Below are 24,375 nucleotides of genomic sequence, written 5' to 3' on the forward strand. Positions count from 1 at the left end.
CCCTTTGTTTTAGGGAAATGGTTCTCAACCCTGGCCATGGTTTAGAATCTCCAAGGGAGCTTTTACAAGAACAATGTCTAGGCCTAATCCTCCCACAGATTGAATGAGAATGCCTGAAGTTGAGGTCTGGGGCATCAGCACTCTAAGCATCCCAGATAGCTCTAATGAGTAGCCAGGCTAGGAACACTGGTTAGGTGACGTATAAAATGCTCGCTCTCTTGCTCTGACCTGCTGACCCACAGTGATTCTAAAAGAAGTGCTCCTCATGGGCTTCAGGGGCAAGGAGACCCTCCAGTGATCAGTGTCAGCATCAGCTGTATTTATTTCTGGTCCTGGCTGGCAGCAGTGTGGGCAGCTTCAGACCAGCCACAGCTCTGGGGCCAGGACGCGCTCTTGTGGTCCTGCTCCAGGGTGGCTGCAGGCCTTCACTCATACTTGCAGAAATCCTTAAGTCCTTCGGGCAGGTGGAGTCCATCAATGGCCAACCGGTGCACCACGCTCCTCTGGATCACCAGGCGGCACAGAGTCTGCAGGGATGGCACTGTGGAAAGAAGGCTGTCAAAGGCAAACTGAACTACAGGGTGGGTCTGCGGCTGAGACGCAGAATATCTAGGTCTTGGTCCCCCCTTTGTCATTAACTTGAGCAAGTCCCTTCTGCTCTCTAGGCCCAGCCTGCTTCATGGGGCTGTTTGTGTGGTTGAGATAAGCACTCTTTCACAATGTTGCAGCCCTAACACTCAGCACACTCCCTTCCCCCTCACTTAGCAGCTTCGGGGGGGCAGGGTAGTGTCTGATTTACCTGAGCAGCCCCAGCCTCCAGCAAAGGCCTGGCACAGAGTGGGTTCTAGTTCACAGAATTTATAAAATGTGATCAGAGGTATAAATAAAGGGCTTAACAGGGCTATAATGAACCACACCTCGGGATTAAGAAACTTTTAATCTGGGGTCTGTGACGCCCTTAAACTGGTATGCCCAAATCTATGAGCATTTGTCTAATAAAGGGCACATAATTCTCAGAGGCCCAGGATCTAAAATCAGTTTAGAATCCCTAGGTTAATATACAGAAAATATTGTCAAAGCCAGAGGGAATTTGCAGGGCATCCTGCAATCACAGCCAAGGGTAAACCGAGGCTTGCTAGCTGGCGTGGGAGTCCTAGCAGGTTCCTGTCTCCACGCTGGGCCAGAGAGGACCCTGCTCAGGGCCTGGGATACGTACAGCCATACTCAAGCTGGACTAGGCGCACGCTCTTGGTGGAGGCAAACACGTCCACCACTGCGTAGAGGGGCTGGGCGGCTGGCAGCCCCCGGGCGCTGGGGCCCATATCCTCGCCGTTGATGACGATGTGCATGTCGGCCGTGCCATCCGGGCGCGGACAGAAGAGAACGCCCAGGCGGCTACGGCGCGCAGTTGGAGGCAGCACATTTAGCTCATAGAGCTGGTCCAACAGGTGGCTGTAGAGCCCAGGCCGGCTGCGGCCCACCAGGCGGTCGCGGGGTATTCGAAACTGCTCAATGCACAGATACGGTTCCACTAGGAGGGTTGGGGGTCGGCTGGGGGCCGCTGCGTCTGTCTCTGGGCGGCCCTCTTGAGGCACGCGGTTGTGATGGCGCGTGATGGCGAAGACCCATGTGTGGCCGAGGCTGACCAGGTCGGGCAGTGAAAACTCGGGTACGGCGGCCAGACTGGCCGGGTCTAGCGCAGTCAAGCCGAGGCGCAGGTGCCCACACCAGCCCAGCTCTTTCTCCTCGATCTCGACCAGGAATACTTGGCCCGGGGCCAGCGGCTCGCGACTGAAGCACACGCCGTGGGCGAAGCTCTCCACCCGTGTGGCCCGCGTCCCGGAGAGGTCCACGCGGATGTTGGCACCGTGTACCTGGTGGAAGCGGGTGGGAGAGGGCTCGGGGCGCGCGGGTCCCCAGGGCGCACCCAATTCCGCGCGGTTGGAGACAGCAGCCATCTCCCGGTCATGAAGCAGGCCAGCGGGCGCCAGGAGCTATTTTGGGCGACAGGATCAGAAGGTGACCGCTGGGTAAGGTATTCCCCCCGATTCCCTTACTCTAGGCTCTGCCCGGGGGTCCTAGCGCCGCTTGCTCAACAATCCTGCCTAGAACAGGGTCCCCCGGGAGTCTGAGGGATCCTGGCCGCTCACACCTGGGTCATCGGGTCGCGAGCGCCCGGGATACGACCTGAGAGGTCCGCGGACCCTGACCCAGCGTGGATCACCGCCGTGCCAGTCCCCTCCAATCCCTCAGTCTCCAGAGACCAGAGGAGGGGCCGAGGAAGACTGTCATGTGATGCCAGAGCACACGTGACTCTGAGTACACATGACCTTTCATCGCCGGGCACCTCCTGGAGAGCACAGACGCGGGGGAGCAGAGGTGAGGAGACTCCGGAGGCTGGGAGCGATCGCGAAGCCCCCGGGCGGAGCGCGGCACACGGTGCCAGGCGGAGGAGGCTCAGCGGGTGGGAGCTGGGGCTGGGACCTGGGCTTCCCTCGCCGATGCGCCGCCAGCTCCTCCCCGGGATGGCTGCACGGAAGCAGAGAGGAGCGCGGGAGCGAATAAACAGGCACCCACTTCCTCCCGCAGATGGTAAGAGACGCGCTGTCGCCGCCGTTCTTCCTGCTGCTGCTGCTATCCTGGGCGCCCCGAGGCGAGACAGCCCCCCAGCAGGATGAGATCCAGTGCCTGCCCGGACTGGCCAAGCAGCCGTCTTTCCGCCAGTACTCCGGCTACCTCAGAGGCTCAGGCACCAAGCACCTCCACTACTGGTCTGCGGCCCTCCCTCCCGGGCGCGGTTGGGAGGGGAAAATACGATGCCCACCAGGAGAGATGACCTGGGGCAGCGGGGAGGGGTTCTAAAGACCTCAAGGGACCCTGGGAGAATGGAGGGCTGGAAGGGGACCCTCCACCTGCGCCCACCTTGCCCTGACTCCCTCCCAGGTTTGTGGAGTCCCAGAAGGATCCCAAGAGCAGCCCTGTGGTGCTTTGGCTCAACGGAGGGCCCGGCTGCAGCTCCCTAGATGGCCTCCTCACAGAACATGGCCCCTTCCTGGTGAGAGGAAAGCAGCTCTGTGCTCTGTAACCCAGGAAAGGGGGCGCGAGGACAGTTCCCAAAGGAAAATGCTGGGGAAGAGGGAGAAAAGGACTTGGTGATTTTCCAAAAATGTGCTCTTTTCCTGAGCCTCAGTTTCTTCATCTGTACCGTTGGCTTGACTATCTGTACCTCTCCGGGTTTTGCCTGAATGTAAAGTGTGCAGCATGGTGGCCCTTTGCCTCCACCCAGTTGGCCCTTGGGACTTAATCAGCCATCTCTTTCCTCCTCAGATCCAGCCAGATGGTACCACCCTGGAGTACAACCCCTACTCTTGGAACCTGGTATAGCCAGAGCTGTGGGTCCTGCGGGGGTCTGGGCACTTGGATAGGGTGGAGAGCCCTCTTCAGCTCGCTACTACCCCCCTCCCCCTCCCTCCCCCCAGATTGCCAACGTGTTGTACCTCGAGTCTCCAGCTGGGGTGGGTTTCTCCTACTCGGATGACAAGTATTATAAGACCAATGACACTGAGGTGAGTCTGGTGCCTGCTCACGTGCCCCAGCCTCTCTGGTTCTCTAAAGGTGGTGTCATGTGGGGAGAGAAAGAGCATGGCCTTGGAGTCCGTTTTTGGCTCCATCGCATGCTATGTGGTGTAGTCTTGGCCAAGTCACTTCTTCTTGCACAAACAGGGTGGGTTGGTGTCATTATCTCTGAGATTCTTTCTAGGTCAAATACCAAAGCCTTCCAATTCCCTCTATCCTACTGTCTCCAGGTCGCCCAGAGCAATTTTGAGGCCCTTCAAGATTTCTTCCGCCTCTTCCCGGAGTACAAGAACAACGAGCTTTTCCTGACAGGAGAGAGCTATGCTGGCATCTACATCCCGACCCTGGCTGTGTTGGTCATGCAGGACCCCAGCATGAACCTTCAGGTGCAAGGCAGCTGCAGAAGGAAGGGAGGCAATTTGTGGTCATAGCCTTGTGGTCAGCAAGGTCAAACAGGTCAACTCCTCTACCTGACCCAGTCTCCTTCATAACATCCTTGCCACTAGCTGGCCTATCTCCCTGGCGTGGCTCCCACGGCAGGAAGCTCACCTGTCAGGCTGCCAAGTCTGTTCTTTATGTTGAGTGGTCTCCCCCACCCACCCACCCCCACAAACCACGCTGAGTTTCAGCTTCCAGATTGCTGAAGGCCTGGGTGTGGGGAGGGAGGCTCCTCCTCCTCACTTTCCAGAGGAGCTGAAGGCCCTGGATGTTTCACAGGGGCTGGCTGTGGGCAATGGACTCTCCTCCTATGAGCAGAATGACAACTCCCTGGTCTATTTCGCCTACTACCATGGCCTTCTGGGGAACAGGTATGAGAATGGGGCAGCTGAGCAATCTCCAGGGTGGGACAGGTCCTCAGATCTCAGATCTGTCCTCCAGGCATGATATCCTAGGCCCTACCCTGGTTTTATGAGCAGAAGGTGGGGGCTGGGGTGGCTGGAAGGGTTTGGTGCTAAAAGGTGAAAGAATTCAAAGGGACGAAGGAGAACTGGCAGTATGGCCCTGGGGTAGCTAGCTTTGGGACCTACATCCCCCACTGTGATATATTTCCTAGTCCCCTGGGGTTATGTTGTGATTGGAGGTTGGAGGGAAAAGGTGGGGTGCTCATCTTCTCTACCCACCGAGGACCTAAATACTTTCATCTCCTACAGGCTCTGGTCTTCCCTCCAAACTCACTGCTGCTCTCAAGACAAGTGTAACTTCTACGACAATAAAGACCCAGAATGCGTGACCAATGTGAAGTTCTGCCCCTACCCTGTGTCACCCCTGACACCCCCAATCCTGAGGACAGGACCACATCCCCTCCCTGGGGACTCCCTCTTCCCCATCCCCTGTTGCTCTCCTGTCCTGCATCCCTCAGCAGTTTGGTGTTCTCTGGGACGCGTCTATGGATGTGTTCCCATCACCACTTCCTATGACCTTTGGGCAAATCCTGTAACCCCTGTGAGAAGAAAGGACTTATTTATCAAACATCTATGATGTGCCAGGCACTGGACTGAACTGTATCAATGTAGGTTATCTAATCCTCAAGATTCTCCTTCAAGGGAGATCATATCATCTCCATTTTCCAGATGAGGAAACTGAGGCCAAGAATGTTGAAATGACTTGCCTGAAGTCACGGTGCTAGGAAGTAGAGGCACTAGGATTTGGACCTAGGTCTGGCAGATTCCTTCTACTGAGCCTCAGTCTCCCTACATGTGAAAAATGTGAGGGCAGGGTAATGACAAGGTGAAGTAGGAGAGCGAGAAATCTTAGGACAAGTTGCTGAGGTCACGGAGAGGTCAGGGTTGTAAAGCACAGTGGCTCGGTTTGTCATTGCAGCTTCAGGAAGTGTCCCGCATCGTGGTCAGCTCGGGCCTCAACATCTACAACCTCTATGCCCCATGTGCTGGGGGGGTGCCCAGCCACTTAAGGTAGGCCCTGCCATGTGCCCCTCGGGCCAACCCCAGCCCCATCTGGAGGCTCAGGTACCCATCCCCTCACTTCACTTGCAGGTATGAAGGCAGCACTGTCGTGGTCCAGGATTTGGGCAACATCTTCACTCACCTGCCGCTCAAGCGGACGTGGCAACAGGTGTGCAAGGGCGTGGGCTTCTTCCCGGCAGGGTGAGGAGCGGCCAGGCGGGGAAGTACAGCCCCTGAGGCTCTTTCTGTGCCCTGCAGGTTCTGCTGCGTTCTGAGGGCAAGGTGCGTATGGACCCCCCCTGCACCAACACCACAGCCACCTCCACCTACCTCAACAATCCTTACGTACGGAAGGCCCTCCACATCCCCGACCAGCTGCCCCAGTGGGACGTGTGCAAGTGAGGTTCTGTGGCCACTTGTGGCCTTGGGGGTGGCAGACTGTTGGGGCTCGTGGGCATCAGAAAGGTTCCCAGGGATCCTTTGGCTAAGGTTTCTCGGTGGGGACACTGCGGATGTTCGGGGCATGACAGTGAGTTGTTGGACTGGGTGTGCAACATCCCTGACCCCTAAGTCGATCATTAGTCAGTCATTTCATTCTTAAATGGCCACACTGATTGTTAAAATAGCAATTACTTCCACAATATGTTTAGTAAACAGATACTCTCCCAACTCCCCTGCCCTCACCCCAACGCCAGTACCATCCCCAGCTGCCCGGATCTCCTATGACCCTGCAAGTACAAGGGTGACACCTGGCACAGCAGGGGCCACTCAGGTGCATTCCGATTGGTGAGTGCACACGCCCTACTCTTGTTATATGCTGTGGCTCTCACACCTGCTAGCCCCTATGTACTAAAGGCCATTTGTGTCCCAGCCATTGTAACAGCGAAAGTGAAAGTGTCCCTATACATTTCTAAATGAGGGTGGGTTGAAGACTTCTGAATTCCAGCCCCTCCCACCCCCCATCCACGTAAGTCCAAGAGAGGTGACAGGCCCAAGGGGAGGACTGAATCCCAGCTATCTGCCTCGTAGGCCTGGAGCTTGGGGAAAGGAGAGGAGGTCTGATCTGTGGACTCTTTCTCCCCCTCCCTGGTCTCCCTTCCCACGTGCTCCCGTAGCTTCCTGGTGAATTTACAGTACCGCCGTCTCTACCAAAGCATGTACTCCCAGTACCTGAAGCTGCTCACCACACAGGTGAGTGGGTGCAGCACAGCAGGGTCCACCAGCAGCCCTAGGACCCTGGGGCAGCATGGTAAGGTGGGGGCCCCTTTAGAATGCCACTCGGAGCAGAGGAAGCTGGATCTCCAAGAGGTGAAGTCACTTGCCCAAGGGCCTGTGGTTGGCAGGGTCAGGATTTGAACCTGGCTTTGTCCCCACCCCTGCTGCTCTGCCCGGAAGCTGAGGGGTCTGCATCAGCCAGGGAGCCTTTAGGGTGAGAAGAGCTAGTGGGATCTTGTTACAAATGGGCAAACAGATGCCTAGGGTGGGAGAGGGCCTTGTCCAAGGTTACCTAGGAGGCGCTGGCAGAGCCAGGTTAGGACCAGGTCCTGTACAGCAGTGGTCAGAGCATGGGCTCCGGGGTCAGACTGCCTGGGTGCAAATCCCTTCACTAGCCATGTGGCCCTGGGCAAGCTTCTCAAATATCTTGAGACTTGGCTTTCCCATCCGTAAAATGGGGTTAATAATGGTACCTACCTTCATAGGAAAAGCATTGAGTAGAGCACTGGACATGTAGGAAGCAGTCAGAACACATGAGCATTTCCTGGTTCATGCTATTGAATACCCTGAGGGGTGGAGGCTGAACCAGGGAAGGGCTGGGACCTAGGCTTATTCCAGACCCTCCATTTTTCCCCATCTTGCTCCAGAAATACCGCATCCTGCTGTACAACGGAGATGTGGACATGGCCTGCAATTTCATGGGGGATGAGTGGTTTGTGGATTCCCTCAACCAGAAGGTAAGGCAGGGATCCAGGCCCCGGGGTGAGGCTGGGTGCAGGGGTAGGGCGGGCGTGCTTGGCAGCTTGGCTCTGGCGGACCGAAGGCAATCCTGGAGGAGTTCCCGGCCCCTGAGGTCTTGCTGGCAGCTGTGAGCAGAGATGATGGGGCAGCTGCAGGCTGCTAAATCTTTCCTGGTGGGGCAGATGGAGGTCCAGCGCCGGCCCTGGTTAGTGAACTACGGGGACAGCGGGGAGCAGCAGATTGCCGGCTTCGTGAAGGAGTTCTCCCACATTGCCTTTCTCACCATCAAGGTAAGGCCCGGGCCTGGCGAGGGCTGGAGGGGAGGGGGCAGGACCCACCCATCCTTTCCTTCCCACTTCATTTCATGCTGGGTTACCATCTGGCCCTTGTAAGGGCAAGTTTTCGGGGGCGTGGGAGGAAGTATGGAGGGCTAGGGGGAGGGTTAGGGAGGAGGAAGGTCACAGGCTAGAGGGATCCAGTGGGACGAGGGGACAGCCCAGGGGCAGGGGTTCAGGGAGAGAATCTCACAAAGCTTTGCTCCTCAGGGCGCCGGACACATGGTCCCCACCGACAAACCCCTGGCTGCCTTCACCATGTTCTCCCGCTTCCTGAATAAGCAGCCATACTGATGACCACAGGGACCAGCCCCTCCTCCCAGTCTCTCTTGCTAGAAGGGAGGCCCTTCTTTATGCAAAATGCCCCTCAGGGGCAGATCTCTGCCTCCAGAACTGCCCCGCCCTCTTTGCAGCCCTGTGCATCCCAGACTGGGCCCCAGTGCCTCACATAGACAGTCTGGGGGGAGTTAGCACTTTATTCCTGATGGGGCCAGCTCAGTCCCCTCTCTGCTTAAAGAATGCCCTTAATGCACTGATCCCACCCCAGGAACACAAAGGAGCTCAGGACAGCGCACTGGGAGGGAACGAGGGACTGTAATTGATAGATTGACTGTGATTATGGAATTAAATTGGGTACAGCTTAAAACTCTGTCTTCTCTGTGGCACTGGGGGTTAGAGAAGACGGTGACAGGTTTGTCACTACAGGCTGGGAGGGGGCGAGGGAGGGGCTGAGAGGCCTTGGAGTCCTGAATGCAGCTGCCAGGGTGGCGGTTGAGGCTCAGACAGCTGCTGTGGGGGCTGGTGCGGCACTGGATGCCCCAGGCTCCCTGGTGTCAGTAGGCCGGTTCTTCTCAATCACCTCTCGCAGCCCTTTGGCAAAGTGGAGGTCGGCACCGATGGTGACGAAGCCCTGTGTAGCGGGGCACAGAGGGGACTCTATTCACTCCATTACTGAGACTAGAGTTTAGAGATAGAGAGACAGAGTCGTTGGCCTCAGGTTCTCAATCAACCAGGAGAGATGGAGCAGCAAAGTGGTTCTTATAACTCTGTGAAGAGTGTTGAAATACAAGCTGCAGGAGCGCAACCTGTGGGGGTCAAGGAAGGCTTCCTGGAGGAGATGACCTCCTGGCTAAGACCTGAAAGATTAGTAGGCGTTGGGGATGGAATCAAGGAAGAGTGTCCCAAGGAGAGGGCGCGGCCTGTGCAAAGTGCTGGAGGAATCTGATGTAAGACTAAAATGGGAGGGGACAGTTGATAAGGGAGGAGCTGAAGTCAGCTCGCAGAGGGTTCTGGGGAGCTGTAGAGGGAGGGGAAGCCTCTGCCCACTGCCCCATCACGCCCCCACTTACTGCGTGGTTGGTCACCACTTCGCGCACAAAGTCGATACCCTCCGGTAGTGGGATCTGCACCCCACGCCAGGTCCGCTCTGTGGGTGCAAAGAGCTGGCTCCGTCTGGGCCCTCCCCCGCCCCCTGCTCACCTCTCCCCTCCTCCTTCCTCCTAACCCCCCCAACCCTACCGTTGAGCATGGGCATCACCGCAATCTGCAGCATGGTCTTCAGAGGGGCCTGTAGCGGGATCAGCTGGGAAGGAGAGGGCGTGACGTCAGGGCAGCAAGCAGGGGTGCACTTGTTCTAGCTGCCCACTCCTGACCCCAGCCGCGGCCCACCCACCACGCCCGACTCACTGCCAGTGACTCCAGTGCGGACTGGTTTGAGTAGATTCGGAACCTATGGGAGAGAAAGAAGCGCCGGGTGGGACGAGCCCTGGAAGCCCCCCTTCCTCAGGCCACCCAGGCCGACCCACCAGAGGCCCCTGACTCTCAGTCCTGGACATCCCCCCATACTCCATTCCAGGGAGTTCTGCCACTTTCCAGGTGGATATTCTTGGGTGAGTCATTTCTCCCTCTTTGGGTCCCCTTTTCTCCAAGTCTGCTACTTTTCATTTGTTGAGCCCTTCCTACATGTCAGACTTCTGCTGGTAGCTTTGCATGTGTCGTTTATTTTTATCCAACAAAACTTATAGTGCTTACTCTCTGCCAGATACTAAACATGTTTTAAAAAGTTAAATATTATTAAGATATTTTAGAATCCTCATAACACCCAAAAAGTAAGCACTATTATGATTCGCACTTTTTAGGTGAGGCAGATGAGGCCCAGAGAGGTTAAGTCATTTTGCCTAAGGTCACACAGCTGGTAAATGGCAGAACCTACCTCTAGAATCTAGGCTCTTAACCACTACCCTGCATTATCTCATTTAACCCCCCTAGAACAATGCTGTCCAATAGAACTTTCTGTAGAATGTTCTGTATCTGCACTGTCCACGCAGCAGCCACTAACTACATGTGGCTATAGAAATGTGGCTAGTGTCTACCATATTGAATAGCACAGCCCCAGAAAGTAGATGCTACTATTACCTATATTTAACATGAAGAAAATGAAGCTTAGAAAGATAAAATGACTTGTCTTAAGATCACAAAGCAAAGTGGTGCTGAAGTTTCTGCCAAAACCCACGTTGTTATGCTCTTTTGCTGTGTGACTTTGGGCATGCACTTAACCTTGCTGGGCCAGTTTGGTCATCTCTCATAACACCTGCTCTGCCTGCCTCCAGGTGGCGAGAGAATGCAAAGATGTTACACTTTAATAAAGCACATTTTACGCATTAACAAAGAAAGACTCCAGTGGCTTATAGGAATGACTGAATTTTAGCTCCCCAGTTCTGTTGGGCAGGTGTGATATCCTGAAGACATTGAGGCTCAGAGAGGTTAAGGGCTTGTGGACATCTGCATACCTGCGCAGGCCCAGCTGTGTGCGCAGAGCCTTTCCCCGGAGTGCCATCTTGGCGCTGAGACGGGCGTCCTGTGGGAAAGTGGGAAGGGGGGTGTTACTGACCCAAAGGGCCCACAGCCCACTTCTCCCTGACCCTCAGCAGCCCCCTTTGGTGCCCGTACCATGGTCATGCTGGACAGCTGGACCTCGGGCAGGTTGGGCGGGACCAGGGCGATGGTGAGGCTGGCAGTGACGGAGATGGTGGTTCCCGAGGGCTTGATGGTGCAGCGAGGTGGTGCCACGACCCGCAGCTCCAGCTTCAGCGGGGAGTCGATCACTGCTGGGCTCTGGGGATGGAGCAGGGAGGGTGGGTCGGGTCCCATATCTGTTCCCTGGCCAGCCTCCAGGGAGGAGGGTGTGGCTCAGACTCTGCCCTCTGGGAGCCCAGAGACCGACAAATGTGAAGACTGGCCTTGCTTCCCAAAGCCTCCAGAACTGTGTCCCGCCTCTGTGCCTTTGCTCACACAAAGGAATGCCACCTCCCTCCTCTTTCTGCTTGCCTAAGTTCTCAGCATTCAGGATCCATCTCACATCCAAACTCCTCAGGGACAGTCTCTTTGCATTTAATATCCCAGCCCCCCACCATATCTCCTTTCTCTAAACTGCCATGCTATTTCTTCTCTAGGCAGTGACCAGGTGCTTGCTCTTCACCGAACACTGCACAAGTGTAGCTCATTTAAACCTCACAATAACCATGTGAGGCAGGTACTGGTACTGTTATCCTAATTTTTGAGAAGGGGAAATCGCGGCACAGAGAGGTTAAGTAACTTATCTAAGGTTGTGTAGTTATTCAGTTGGGATTCAGACGCAGGCAGTCTGGCAATAGAGTCCATGCCATTAGTTTGATGATGATGATGATGACGACATCGATAATAATAGCAGCTAGTGTTTATTGAGCACTTACTCTGTACCAGGTGCTGTTCTAATTGCTTTACGTGTACTAATTCATTTAATCCTCATGACAACCCTGGGAGATTGTATAGTGTAGAGGAGAAAGCCAGTGTGACCTGGAACCACACAGATTCAAATCCCAGCTCTGTCACTTACAAAACTGAATGGAGTACAAGTCCTTTAATGACCACCAAAATATTTCTTTTTAAATTTTTTTTTGAAGAAGATTAGCCCTGAGCTAACATCTGCCACCAATCCTCTTCATGTTTTTGCTGAGGAAGACTGGCCCTGAGCTAACATCCGTGCCCATCCTCCGCTACTTTTTTTTTATATGTGGGATGCCTACCACAGCGTGGCTTGATAAGCGGTGCCATGTCCACACCCAGGATCCGAACAGGCGAATCCCTGGCCGCCAAAGCGGAACGTGCAACCTTAACCACTGCACCACCGGGCTGGCCCCTGTTTTTAAATTTTTAACTCCCACTCCCTCTCCCCAGTAAACAAGCAAAAAGAATAATATGTCAGTTGTTAAAGCCCCTACGTGGCAGGGCTTGGGCTCCCAGCCCACCCTCACCATGGCTTCATGAAGAAGACAGAGCAGGAAGTAGTGACCCCCGTCACAGACTTGGAAACAGGCCTGGCAGGGTGAGGGGACTGGCCAGGCCTTCTGTCTACTCCTTGGCTGCTGCGGGGGGCCTCCACCTGCACAACTCGCTGGTCCCCTCACTGGTGTGCCCACCCACCCCGGCCACATTCCTACCTCCCCCCAACACTCACCAGGAGGACGATGTTCCCAAAGTAGGTGGCCCTCAGCAGCACGTCCAGCTCTTGGGGCACCTGGACAGGGAGACTAAGGGTGAGGCAGGAGTTCCATCACAGGCCCCCTCTGGCCCATGCCACAAACAGACCCTGGCATACCTTGTCCCCCACCAGCGACAGCTTCAGGGCACCGGCCCGGAAGTAGCTCTCCATGGCGGAGTCAAAGAAGAACTCAGAGAAGGCCACGTACACCATCCGCTCCTCCTCCTGCAGCTGGGGCTCCACTGCGCGGTTGGGCAGGCTCCAGTTCGCCTCAGCCAGGGGGAAGAAGGCTCCCTGGGGTTGGAGGGTCAGGGTCAGGGCCAAGGCAGACTGGCCCAGCACCCAGATGTCTCCAGGCCCTGTGCTTGGCACTGTGAGGGATGGTGGGGAGTTGGACCCAGTTGCTGTCCTTGGGAGACTCACAAGCACATTTCTTAAAAAGCATGGAAAGGAGGGCGGCTGGAGTGCTGCAAGGGAGCAGTCCCACCAGGCAGGAGAAGGGAGGCTCCGGAAAGGGTTCAAGGAGGAGGTGGCATCTGAGTGGGCCTTGAAAGCCAGATGGCGGTATTGATAATAGCTGCTGCTTACATATACATAGTAATTCTTCTGTGCCCTTGACATAGACCAACGCCTTTAACTCACATGACACCCTATGAGGTATGTTTTCTTACTATATTCTTTCCATTTACGTATTAGGAAACAGGCACAGAAAGGTTAGCCACTTGCTTAAGGTCACACAGCCGGCAAGTGGCAGAGCCAGGACCTGAATTTTAGGCATTCTAGCTCCAGTCCGTGCTCTGAAATTGCTACACTCCACTGGGAGGAGCAAAAGTAATGGCCACATACTCACTGTGTGGCCTTGGGAAAGTGATATCACCTCTCTGAGCAAGATTCCACATGCCTAAAATGAGTAGTACCAGACTCACAGGGTTGTGAGAGGATGAAATGAGATCATGTGCATAGAGCTCTATGTCCAACTCCAAGGGGGTAGGCAAAGGCAATGCATGAGCAAAGGCCCTGAGGTAGGAAGCGAGGGGCATATTTGGGAAAGAGTAAGCTGCAGAGGAACCACATGAAGTTGGAAGGGTGGGGCCAGACAAGCTTAAGAAGGCTGGAAGGCCAGACCCAGGAGTTGAATCTAATTCTGCAGGCAGGGGGGAGCCACAACATTCTCAGCAATGGAGTGGCCTCATCAGATCTGTGCATTAGGAAGATAAAACCAGCAACATGGGGGAGAGAGAGGGAGTCTAGTTAGGTCAGAGGTGACACACCAGCCAGGCAGCTCACCCGGAAGTCCATGTCCAGATTGCTGGCGGAGGCTGCAGGATCCTTCAGGAGGGAGTAGTCAATGCCAACAAGCTCGTCCACAGAACTGCGCACTGTGGGGAGGGGACAGGCCCAAGTCACTCAGGCTGTGTGATGCTGGGCAAGGTGCTTACCCTACTGGGCCCCAGTTCCTCATCCATAAGATGGTGATGCTAATACTGCCTGCATAGGGCTGTTGTAAGGATCCGATTAGTTTTATGTGGAAAGCACATAATGTCTGGTGTGCACTGTGTGCTCTAAAAATGTTAGCTATTATTATTATTACCACTTCTATGACAGGCGTTTCACCAAATCATGGAGCCAGATGGCAAGGATTCCCTTCCCTCGTTGGCTTCCCCTGGTTCCTCCTTCCCTTCCCGTGCCCTCTGTGTGGGGCACGATGATCTCTGCCCCGCAGCAGACAGAGGTCACAGCTTAGGAAAAGGCAGTTTACATGAATAGAGCACCTATTAAGGACTAGGTGATGAACACGAAGGGGGTCCCAAGGATCGGCAGGCACATGGTGAGGACCTTGACAACCATCCTCTTGGTTAATCCTCACAGCAACACCGGGGGGAGGCATTGCCCACCAATTGAGGAAACCAAGGCCCAGAGAGAAGAGAATCCCTACCTGGGGTCACACAGCAAGTCGGCTGCAGAAGTTGCATTTGAACCCAGGGCTGTTCCACAGCAGGGCTTGGAAAGGACCTGCTCTGAGGTGCTGCCTGAGGGCTGCGCACCCAGCCTCCTCCCCACCTGCACTCCAGCCCCAGGGCTGGCCCAGGGCTCCCCGCGCCGCCAGCGCCAACTCACCAGGCACGGTGGCCAGAAGGGAGTTGAGCAGCACCATCCCTGCGTGGTGGAGCACGGGGCAGATCTGGGAGGCGGGGGCCAGAGTCAGGGCCTTGGAAAGAGAGGGTGCGCCCACCCTGACCCTACCCCGACCCGCCTCTACCCCACACCTGCTGATTAAGGAGGAATCGCATCCCCGAGGTGATGAACGTCGAGAGGAATTCATACACTTTCCTGTAAAGAGAGGAGAGGCCAGGTGAGCCCAGACCCTGCCCCACCCCAAGCCGGGTCCAGGGGAAATCACAGTGACCAGAGAGATGGGGGGGTACACCTCAACTTCGACCTGAATTACCAGCTCTTAAATGGAAGTTTTCCATCGCTCGGGCCCAGATCCTCTCTCCAGCCTGATTCTCAAGACCTCCTCTCCTTCCCTTGCCTCCCCCACAGCCAAACAAATCTACTTACAGTTCCTCACACCTGCTCGGAGCATCCCCACCTCCATGTGTTTACTCATGTCCTTCCTTCCACCCGCAATGCTCCCGTCCTGTATTTCCCTGTCTGGGCTCCGATGCCTCCTCTTCCCGGCAGTCTTCCCAGATTACCCTCCTCTGAACCCCCAGAGTACTTGCTTAGTCTCACTCTTAGGCCCCAGTGACAAATATTTTGTCCCTCCAGCCATGCTCTGAGCTCCCTTCTGAATCCTCAGGGCCTGGCATACACTTTGTTGAATAAATAAAAAATTGACAGTGTACCAATGCCAGATGATGCATCCACCATCTTCTTTCCCCCACCCTCTTCCAGAACCAGCACAAAGTGCCCTTCTCAGCCCCAAACCTGGAACTATGTTGTTATTTTTGTTATTGTTAGTAAGAGCTACCAATTACTGAGAACCCAGCGTATGCCCACTCAGCACTCTCATCCTCGAAATTACTCTTATCTAAGTGGCCAGCCACTTATTATATGCCAGACAGTTTTCTAAATATTTTATATTTTATATGCTAATAATATATTAACATAAATAGCTCTCACAACATCTTCTAAAATAGGTTCTATCATCCCCATCTTACCAATGAGGAAATTGAGGCACAGAGCTTCAGTGATTTGGCCAGTCACAGCCAGGAAGTGATGGCGCTGAGATTTGGACCCAGTGGGTCTGACGCCCAAGCCTGTGCACTCTGCATTGGCTGTGGGGTTCAAAGGGGGTGCGCTGGGGTTGGGAATGGGGCTTACTTTAAGGTTCCCCCGAAGGCCGCGTGCATTCTGGAGACAGAGGCCTGGCAGGAGACGTTGGCCACTTTGATCCGGCCACTGGAATCTCGGGAGAGCTGCAAAGCTGTGCGGATGGACACGCCCTCGGCGGAGGCGTTGATATAGCCCCCATCGTAGCTGCAGGGGGGATTAATGTTCACCCCAGCTCAGAGCTTAACAGAGTCTTCACCGCCCCCTCCTGGCCCCATACATCACCTCTTCATAAGGCTTCACTTCTGCACAGTTTACCAGACATTCTCAAACCCTATCAAGTCTTATGATGGGCATGATTGTCTCCATTGTACAGATGAAGAAACTGAGACTCAGAAAGCCTAAGGATTGCCCACTGCCCCACAGAACCCCCAGCCCTGCAGATGCGCCCTTCACTCCCCTGAGGGTGCCAGCTCCTCACAAGAACCAGTAGAGAAGCTGTCTCCGGAAGCGCAGGTCCAAGGAGGCGTTGGTGATTTGCAGCAGCAGCTCCTGCTCTGGCTGGAAATAGACCTCAGAGGATGTCAGCTGCAGCTCGGAGACCTTCACCCTGCAGGAGGCCTCGGGGTCAGACGCAGGACCGTGATGAGGGGACCCCACCCAGCCACAGGAAGCTCCTTCCCTCCTCTTCCAGTCCAGGCCTGAGGAAGCTGGGGTGGCTGGAATGACTTCTTCCATTGCTCCTCAAGTGCCCAGCCTGGACTTGAGTGGCTCAAACTCGCACTTGGGTGGTTCAGAGATGAGCTTCTCCTGACCCAGTTGTTAAAAGTGAGCTTCATCCCTACTCTTAGAAATCTTGTTGCTTGCACTCCCTTCCCTCCCATACCCTGGGTTGCTAGACCTGGTCTTTTAACCGAGTCCTTTGATCTTGTCTCCATCATCTAAGCGCCGCTCCATTTCCCAATTCCCTGTCCCCACCATCCTAGGCCTTTATCTCTTGTTCCCTGGACTCTCCCCGCGGATGCCCTAGACCCCACTCTCATCCATTGGCAAGTTTCTTGACTCCGCCTCTCTGGAGCTCTTTGGCCACGCCTCAATTCCGCGGCCTCTGCTGTGCTTTTCTTGGTCCCGCCTACATTGTCTAGGCCACGCCTACCTGCTTGGTCCCGCCTGTGTTGGCAGGCTTGGCCTTTATCTTTTCGGCCCCATCCTGTTTCTTAAGCTGTAACTCGTCGATTTGGCCACGCCCCCATTCCCCTCAGTCTTCCAGTCCCCGGGACCCCGCCGTTTCCTAAGCCCCGCCCCCACCGTCGAAGCCCCGCCCCGCAACCCAAGGCCCCGCCCCGGGCCCCCCACTTACTCAGAGATGTTGTAATAGAACTGGCCTTCTCTGCCCCGCAGGTCCGGAATGGTGATGGTCTCCAGCTCTTGCTCCAGAAAGCGCAGCCCTTCCTGCTTCACTGAGGCAGCAGTGAGACCCTTAGCTCCTGCGCCCACTGCTGCGGTGACCCCACCCTCCCCCGCTCGCCCCTGCTTCTTACCCAGCTCCAGCGCCTTGGAGGTGATGCGGATCTTGCAGCCGGGGAGCTCGGCGTGAGCGCCTGCCAGCAGCGTTAGGAAGAGGGCCCCAAAGAGGGCCATGGCGAGCGGGCCTGGGGGTGGGGTGGGGTCGCGGGAGTCATCCGGCCGCTAGAACCCACTCCTCGGATGTCCAACCACAAGAGGGGGTTGGGTCGGATCTTTACCCTCGAGATAGCTCTTCGGGGAACTTGGAACCAATAATATTGCTTCCATTTGGCAGATGCGGAAACTGAGGCTCAGAAAGGCAAAGCAACTTGCGCTCTGGCTCTCAGAGGATTTGGGGTACGGGGAAGGGGGAGGGGACATCCTCGGTTCCCTCGTGCCACCGCCGCGTGACGAATTTGGACCTCCGGGGACCAGCCCCCACACAACAACCTCCCCTTTCCTTTAGCGGAAGGCGAGCGCGGCTTGCACGTTACCATGGGAACAACTGCACGCGCATTCCTGGGGGTGGTTTGCGGTCTCCCAGGCCCCGCGCCGGGGGAGGAGAAGGGGCTGCCGGCCCGACCTCGGGCTCCTGGGCCTCTCAGCTTCCCCGGGTCCTAAATCCCCGCCACAGATTCTGCCTGGTGCCCCCCATCTCAGCGTCCTCTTTTATGAGATCTCCTCTCCACCCCGGGTTCAGCGTACCGCGCGCTCGGCGAGGGTCTAGGGGTGGATGGGGACGCGCCCTGACTCACTCTGAGGTGGCTCTTGGGGTTGGCGCGGTCACGTGGGGCGGCGGGCAGAGCAGGGGATCCGGGCGGCCGGGTCTGGCGGGCAGCGCGGTTCCAGCAGCCCTTATAAAGCCGGGCCTCTCCGACCCTCCTCCTCTTTCCCGCTCTCCCCTCCTCTCTTGGGGGTTGGGAGGGGACAGGGCGGGACGCTGCCAGCCGGGAGGGCGGAGAGGGCTGTAGAGAGCCCCGTGACAAGCCTGGCCGCTGTCAGGACAAGTGGGGGACCCAAGCCGGGCAGGAGGGAGGGAAGTGCAGGAATGGGCCCGCCCAGCCCCAACAATCTGTGCTTCGCTGGGACGTTGGTTCAGATTCCAGTTATCCGTCTCCTCCTCTGTGATCCTGGGCAAGTGACTTCACTTGGGTCACTGAGCCTCAGTTTCCTCATCCTGCAAAGAGTGCCTGATAATAGGAACCACCTCTTAGGTCTTTATTGCAGCCTAGGACAAGCCAGAAAGTCAATGCCCAAGGCATGGTTTCCTTCCCTTCCATCCACAGCCATCTCAAGACCTTGCCAGGCTTCACTACGGGACCCCTCAACTGTCTCTGTGTCACTACGTGGGGACCTTAAGGGCCCAGAGACCTCTCTCACTGGGGTCCAAGCAAGTGCTGCCGGCCGAGGAGGACACTGCACTGGCCTCTGGAATCACCCAGCAGGGAGGTTTGGCGGTTCCACGGGGACTGTGGATGTTTTTGGAGCTAGGTTCTCTGCACAGTACCCCCAACTACTGCCTACAGTGTCTCCAGCTCCAAAGACAGGCACAGAGTATGTGCCTGCTACCTTTTTGTTGTCAACTGGATAGAAGAGGAGAGGAGAAGCAGGAATGATTCGTGTCCCTTGGACATGTAGGTAGCACCAAACATTCATCTAGGTGGGATGACCAAGTCGCCCTGATTTGCCCAGAACTTTGCTGGCTTTGAACCTTAAAGTCTCCTCCCCAGGAACCCCCTCAGTCCCAGGCAAACCGGGATGGTTGGTCCCCCCAGGTCTAGATCAACTTTTTTAACCTTCTTAATCTGTGAGGTCGGCACTATTATGAACCTGCTTTAGCAGGAAACTAGAGGTAAGACCATCCTGTGGCCGCTCCCGGTGAACCCATAGACTGTTTGTGGAAGCATGGGAGGCGGGTGCTTATAGCCCAGTAGTTAAGTGCTTAGACTCTTGTGTCTGACAGACCAGGGTTCAAATCCTAGGCTGTCAATTCTTGGACCCCTTACCTAAGCAGCCCTGAGCCTCAATTTCTTCATCCTAAATTGGAAACAAGAAGGTTATTGCAAGAACAAGTCAAATGGGCATAGTGCATGGTACATGGCACTCCATTAGTGCCCCCAAAATGCTAGCTATTATGATTAGGGGCGCAAACCACAAGCAAACAAGGCAGAAAGGGTGGAGGAGAGGAATAGAGAAAGTGCTCGGGATATCCAGAGGAGGAAGTGCCTAAATGCCTTTGAACTCTAGTAACCCTCCCCGGAGCCTGGCTCAAGCAGAAAACCTGGTGGATGTTTTCTCTCATTTTCTTAACTGAAATGCAGTTCTTTGTATCATTGTTACCTCCTACAGGGTCTTGTCCCTTGTAATTCACTGGCCCCACAGCAGCCCCAGGGAGCTTGAAATGTAGCTACGTGATGCTGGGCCAGTGGTCTAACCTCTCTGGGCTACTCTTTCCTCATCTGGATTGCTTGTGAGGATTAAATAAGCTGATGCATTTAAAGGGCTTAATAAGCACCTGGCATTTAATAAGGGCTCATACAACGTTAGCTATAGTCATCAGTATCGTTAGCCATTATCCAGTGGCTTTCCATCCTACTTGGAATAAACTCCTGCCTCCAGGCCCTGATTTCCAGGCATGTGATAGGGCCTACCCTTGTCTCATCTTCCACCACTCTCACCGTTTTTTGTGTTTTTTTGGTGAGGAAGATTGGCCCTGAGCTAACATCTGTGCCGATCTTCCTCTAGTTTATGTGGGATGCCACCATAGTGTGGCTGGACAAGCAGTGCTAGGTTTGCACCCAGGATCCGAACTGGCAAACCCAAGGTCGCCAAAGCAGAGTGCTCAAACTCAACCACTACACTACCAGGCCGGCCCCACCCTCATCCTTTCTCATTCAGCAGAATGAAAGGCCACACTGGCTTTTTGGTTTCTTGAACATGCAAATTAAATTCTTCCTGCTCAGGGCATTTGCACTTGCTGTTCCCTCTGCTTGGAATGCCTTTCCACCTGATCTTCCCACAGCTGGCTCCTTGTCATTTTGGTCTCAGCTTAAATGGCACTTCTCCAGAGAGGCCTTCACTGCCTACCTAGTAGATACTCTCAGTCACATCAGCCTGGTTTATTTTCTTTCTTTCTTTCCTTTTTCTTTTTTTTAAGATTGGCACCTGAGCTAACAACTGTTACCAATCTCTCTTTTTTTTTTCCTGCTTTTTCTCCCCAAATCCCCCCATTATATTGTTGTGTATTTTAGTTGTGGTCCTTCTAGTTGTGGCACATGGGACGCCACCTCAACATGGCCTGATGAACGGTGCCATGCCTGCACCCAGGATCCGAATCCTGGGCCACCAAAGCAGAGCATGCGAACTTAACCACTCAGCCACGGGGCCGGCCCCCTGGTTTATTTTCTTTATAGCCTTATTACTATTTAATATTGGTTTATTAAGTTATTGGTTAATGGACACGTGGTCTGTCTCAGTGAGAGCTAGGATCTTGTTCACCACTTATTCCCAGAGCCTGGCACAGAGTAGGTACTGAATAAATATTTGCTGGGTGATTGAACTGGTTTGGAGCCCTCACATGTCCCCGGGGAGCAGGCAGTACCCATACCACGCTGGGAGTCTTTACCCCTCCTGCACCTTGTTAGTCTCAGTCCAGCTGTCTCAAAACACAGCCCTGACCTGGGCAGGGGACAAGAAGGTGCAGTCAGTGGCCTTGATCTCAGGGACTTGCCCACTGAGCCAGCCCCTCTCCATCACATGGATTTCCCCTTTCTCCCAAAACTTGGGCCCCCAACCCTCACACCTCAGAGTGACGTTGGCGGATGTGCAGCCAGGAGGGGCTTTGGCAGCCTCCCCGAGTCCTACCGCTCTGTCTGAGGGATGGAGAGATCAGAATTCCCCAAACCCCTTTCCACTGTCACTCCTGGCTTTGCAAAGAGAAGGGGAGACTTCCCAGCACTCAAAGGGACAGGAAAAAGAACGCTTTTCTAGTTTCTGTTGTGTGCCCAGCACAGTGATACTGCAAAAATCAGGACAGTGAAGCAGTTAAGTGCTCTGGAATCAGACAGACCTGGTTCCAATCCCGCTCTGCCATTTTCTAGAGCAGAGGTCAGCAATCTCTTCCCGGAGAGGGCCACCTAGTGCATGCTTTAGACTTTGCAGGCCCGACAGTCTCTGTCATAGCTGTTTGGCTCTCCCACTGTAGCCTGGAAGCACCTACAAACAATACTGAAATGAACAGGCTGCTTGCTGCATTTGGCCCGTGGGCCCATGGGTCAGTTTGCCAACCCCTGTTCAAGACGAAATCTCTTTAGGAGCCTCAGTTTACACATCTGTAAAATGGGAGTGATCTAGTACCTGCCTGCCTCTCTGGGCGGCAGTGAGAGTTTAATATTCTAAAGTACATAAAGTGCTAAACCTAGTAATTGGCGCACCAAAGGGCTCGATCAATGTTTCTGGTTATTTGTCTTAGCTAGTTGTTTAACAAACAAAAGCTGCTTTACAAATATGAACTAGCTCAAACCTCATCACATCCTCTAAGATAGAGATCATCAGCCCCATTTTACAGATGAGGAAACTGAGACCCAGGGAGGTGAGGTCATTAGCTCAAGTCAGTCTGCCCAAGCCCCTGCTCTCCACCACTCCGCTCTGTGGTGTCTCTATCTAAATGATCCCATTTAATCCTCACAGCAATCCCTGAGGTAGCTCTTATGGCCCCTTTTTCCCAGATTGGGAAACTGAGGTACAGCAGGAGGAAGTCACTGGTCCAAGTAAGTAAACACAGGCTCCGCTGACCACAAGATAACAAGCTGGATTTCTGCCCGAGATGTCAACATGCGGAGCCTGGCTCCCCCTCCCTCTCCCTGTCTCCAGCTGTGTTTTCTTTGGACCCTTACATGGCTTGGAGACGCTGCATCAGCCCATTGCCCACCCCTCAGCCTCGTGACTATTCCTCCAACCCCAACACCCACTCAAGCTACCCCTCAGGAAATGACCCCCTCCCTATCCCTCTGCCTAAGTCCATGAGCACTGCAGTGTGTGCCTGTGCTGGTCAGCGTGGATGTGCCTGGGATCACATGATGGGGACCCAGCTGGAACGAGGGGAGGAGGGGTAGGCAACAGATGTCAGACCAGGAGACCCTGATTACATCTCCCCAGACAGGTGGAATGACCACCTGTTTCCAGAAAGCAGCTGGACAGAACTGCCCCCATGGAGGCCAGACATTCACAAGTGGGGTGAAGGGACATAAAGGCCTGGGACTCTGAGTTCAGCTGGGGTGGAGCTGCTGATTGTCTTTCTGTGGCTTCTAAAGCTCGGAGACCCGGTCTTTTGGTTTCTCCTTTTCTTTTCCATTTTCTCCTTGTAGACCGGATCCCTTTACTGTGAAAGGGGCCAGCCACCTGGTCCTCAAAAGCCCTTCCAGGTGTGAAACTCAAGGATTCCAACACTTCTCGCAGAGTGTTGCCTCCCCAGCTCCTGGGTCCTTTCCACCCCTGAGCCTGATCCCTCTCCAGCTCAGCTCGGATGTTGGCCTGGAGCAGCTCACTCATTCTCTCTTACTGCTCTCTTCTCTGTTTTCTCCAGGCTGCACTCTCCTTTCCCACTAGCTGACTCTGACTCATGGGGGCCTCTTTCTTGATGGTCCTCTGAGACTTCTATTTTGCTGTCATTAGTCACTCCGCACGAGCTTCCCAGCCTCTACCCATTTTGAGGAAGGTGTGGAGGATCCGGAGCAGAGCTGTCTAGATGTTTGGAGTCCATGAACCAGTAATAAAATTTCAAAGTAACTGACGGGAGGGGGCAACAAGAAGTAGTGACTTTTCCTTTTGATAATAAGGATGGGGCACCATCTTCAGCCTAAGCTTGTCTCTTTTTTGCAGGGCCTTCCTAAAGGTTGCAAGAAGCACTCAACACATTCCAGCATCTTGAATTCTTCCGAGATGCTCTAATACTACAGTCTCTGGGGGCCAGACATATACAGGCTTTGATCTAACAAGGATTGCCAACTCCTCAGCTGGGAAAGGACATCACAGCCCTCTGGCCTCCCTTCTCTCTTCCCCCCAGCTAGATCCATATTTTAGCACCCCCCACTTCTGGTACCCAATTCTGCTCCTCTCCCAGTCTTCTCCATCTCAGTTCATGGCAGCATCCTTCACCCAGATGCTCAAGTCCAAAATGTGGGAGTCACTCCCTTTTCTCCTTCTACCCCATGTCAGCAAATCCTGGTGTCTCTAACTCCAAAACATGTCCCAGGTCTATACACTTCTCTCCATTTGCACCAACACTAGTCCTAGCCATTTCCATCTTTTACCTGGACAACTTGCCTCATCCCCATGCCTCACTCTGCCCCTATAAGTCTAGTCTCCCTGCACTTGCCAAAGTGATCTCTAAAACAGAAATCAAAGCATTTTGCTATCCTGTTCAAAACCCTCCATTTGCTCCCCACTGCACACAAAATAAAACCCGGACTCTGGGGGCCGGCCTGGTAGTGCAGCGGTTAAGTTTGCACGTTCCGCTTCTCGGAGGCCCAGGATTCACCGGTTCGGATCCCTGGTACGGACACGGCACCGCTTGGCACACCATGCTGTGGTAGGCATCCCACATATAAAGTAAAGGAAGATGAGCATGGATGTTAGCTCAGGGCCAGTCTTCCTCAGCAAAAAGAGGAGGATTGGCAGCAGACGTTAGCTCAGGGCTAATCTTCCTCAAAAAACAAACAAACAAACGAAAAAAAACCCCCACACTCTGGCCATGATCCTTGAAAGATTCTCAATGATCCAGCTCCTGCCTACCTTCTTCTCCAACGCCATCTTCTCCCGTGGTTTGGAACACGCCAGCTCACTCAGTCTCAAACTTTCCATGAACTCTTCCCTCTACCAGATACATCTGCACACACAGACCTCTGCATAGTTAGCTGCCCTCATTCACTCAGATCTCTACTCAAATGTCACTCCCACTGAGAGGCCACCTCCCCATGGTTACTTGTTATTCTGTTTAGTTCTTTTTTTAAAAAAGATTTTATTTTTATTTTTATTTTTTCTCCCCAAAGCTCCCCGGTACATAGTTGAATATTTTTAGTTGTGGGTCTTTCTAGTTGTGGCATGTGGGATGCCCCCTCAGAATGGTGCCAACGTCCACGCCCAGGATCCGAGCCGTCAAAACCCTGGGCCGCCGAAGCGGAGCGTGAGAACTTAACCACTTGGCCACGGGGCCGGCCGGCCGGCCCCTGTTTAGTTCTTTATTGTCTGTTTCTTCCAGCAGACTGCAAGCTCCATGGGGGTAGAGCCTGACACTTATTCATGG

At 54.5% G+C, this 24,375-nt stretch overlaps 3 protein-coding genes across 8 annotated transcripts; 1 reads left to right on the forward strand and 2 right to left on the reverse strand.

Annotated features, from left to right (window-relative positions):
• Positions 1 to 298: 298 nt before the first annotated feature.
• On the reverse strand, positions 299 to 2,286 carry NEURL2 (neuralized E3 ubiquitin protein ligase 2). Its single transcript, XM_014859898.3, has 3 exons — positions 2,153 to 2,286; positions 1,217 to 1,994; positions 299 to 541 (listed from the first exon to the last, which is right to left on the reverse strand). The coding sequence occupies exons 1-3, from the start codon at positions 2,159 to 2,161 to the stop codon at positions 426 to 428; spliced, it is 903 nt and encodes a 300-aa protein (XP_014715384.2). The 5' UTR covers positions 2,162 to 2,286; the 3' UTR covers positions 299 to 425.
• On the forward strand, positions 2,240 to 8,417 carry CTSA (cathepsin A). Its single transcript, XM_014859897.3, has 15 exons — positions 2,240 to 2,379; positions 2,590 to 2,771; positions 2,944 to 3,055; positions 3,328 to 3,378; positions 3,480 to 3,566; positions 3,807 to 3,962; positions 4,294 to 4,385; positions 4,728 to 4,812; positions 5,398 to 5,489; positions 5,571 to 5,649; positions 5,739 to 5,878; positions 6,596 to 6,671; positions 7,343 to 7,432; positions 7,619 to 7,726; positions 7,982 to 8,417. The coding sequence occupies exons 1-15, from the start codon at positions 2,326 to 2,328 to the stop codon at positions 8,063 to 8,065; spliced, it is 1,488 nt and encodes a 495-aa protein (XP_014715383.1). The 5' UTR covers positions 2,240 to 2,325; the 3' UTR covers positions 8,066 to 8,417.
• On the reverse strand, positions 8,347 to 23,973 carry PLTP (phospholipid transfer protein). Of its 6 annotated transcripts, none has more exons than XM_070485403.1 (18): positions 23,865 to 23,973; positions 19,079 to 19,109; positions 17,828 to 18,249; positions 17,108 to 17,218; positions 16,927 to 17,026; positions 16,048 to 16,176; positions 15,618 to 15,773; positions 14,558 to 14,621; positions 14,409 to 14,472; positions 13,578 to 13,669; positions 12,408 to 12,584; positions 12,267 to 12,326; positions 10,721 to 10,885; positions 10,561 to 10,628; positions 9,458 to 9,500; positions 9,290 to 9,353; positions 9,121 to 9,197; positions 8,347 to 8,681 (listed from the first exon to the last, which is right to left on the reverse strand). In XM_070485403.1, the coding sequence occupies exons 4-18, from the start codon at positions 17,205 to 17,207 to the stop codon at positions 8,550 to 8,552; spliced, it is 1,491 nt and encodes a 496-aa protein (XP_070341504.1). In that variant the 5' UTR covers positions 17,208 to 17,218; positions 17,828 to 18,249; positions 19,079 to 19,109; positions 23,865 to 23,973; the 3' UTR covers positions 8,347 to 8,549. The 6 variants fall into 6 exon arrangements, with proteins under 6 accessions (XP_070341504.1, XP_070341502.1, XP_070341503.1 ...); XM_070485401.1 differs by having other exon boundaries at positions 17,828 to 18,262; XM_070485402.1 differs by lacking the exon at positions 19,079 to 19,109 and adding an exon at positions 21,142 to 21,287 and having other exon boundaries at positions 23,865 to 23,951.
• Between the last annotated feature and the right edge of the window lie 402 nt (positions 23,974 to 24,375).

Source organism: Equus asinus, chromosome 15 (genome assembly GCF_041296235.1).
Source record: "Equus asinus isolate D_3611 breed Donkey chromosome 15, EquAss-T2T_v2, whole genome shotgun sequence".
Lineage (NCBI taxonomy): Eukaryota > Metazoa > Chordata > Mammalia > Perissodactyla > Equidae > Equus > Equus asinus.

Excerpts from the sequence above, each read along its gene's own strand:
- NEURL2 (XM_014859898.3), bottom strand. Across the intron at positions 542-1,216 it reads AGTCCAGCTTGAGTATGGCT|TGCCATCCCTGCAGACTCTG; the intron begins GTACGTATCCCA and ends TTCTTTCCACAG.
- CTSA (XM_014859897.3), top strand. The coding sequence starts at position 2,326 with ATGACCTTTCATCGCCGGGCACCTCCTGGAGAGCACAGACGCGGGGGA. Across the intron at positions 2,772-2,943 it reads ACCAAGCACCTCCACTACTG|GTTTGTGGAGTCCCAGAAGG; the intron begins GTCTGCGGCCCT and ends ACTCCCTCCCAG. Across the intron at positions 4,386-4,727 it reads CATGGCCTTCTGGGGAACAG|GCTCTGGTCTTCCCTCCAAA; the intron begins GTATGAGAATGG and ends CATCTCCTACAG.
- PLTP (XM_014859896.3), bottom strand. The coding sequence starts at position 17,207 with ATGGCCCTCTTTGGGGCCCTCTTCCTAACGCTGCTGGCAGGCGCTCAC. Across the intron at positions 17,027-17,107 it reads CTCCAAGGCGCTGGAGCTGG|TGAAGCAGGAAGGGCTGCGC; the intron begins GTAAGAAGCAGG and ends CTGCTGCCTCAG. Across the intron at positions 15,774-16,047 it reads CAGCTTCTCTACTGGTTCTT|CTACGATGGGGGCTATATCA; the intron begins GTGAGGAGCTGG and ends TCCCCCCTGCAG.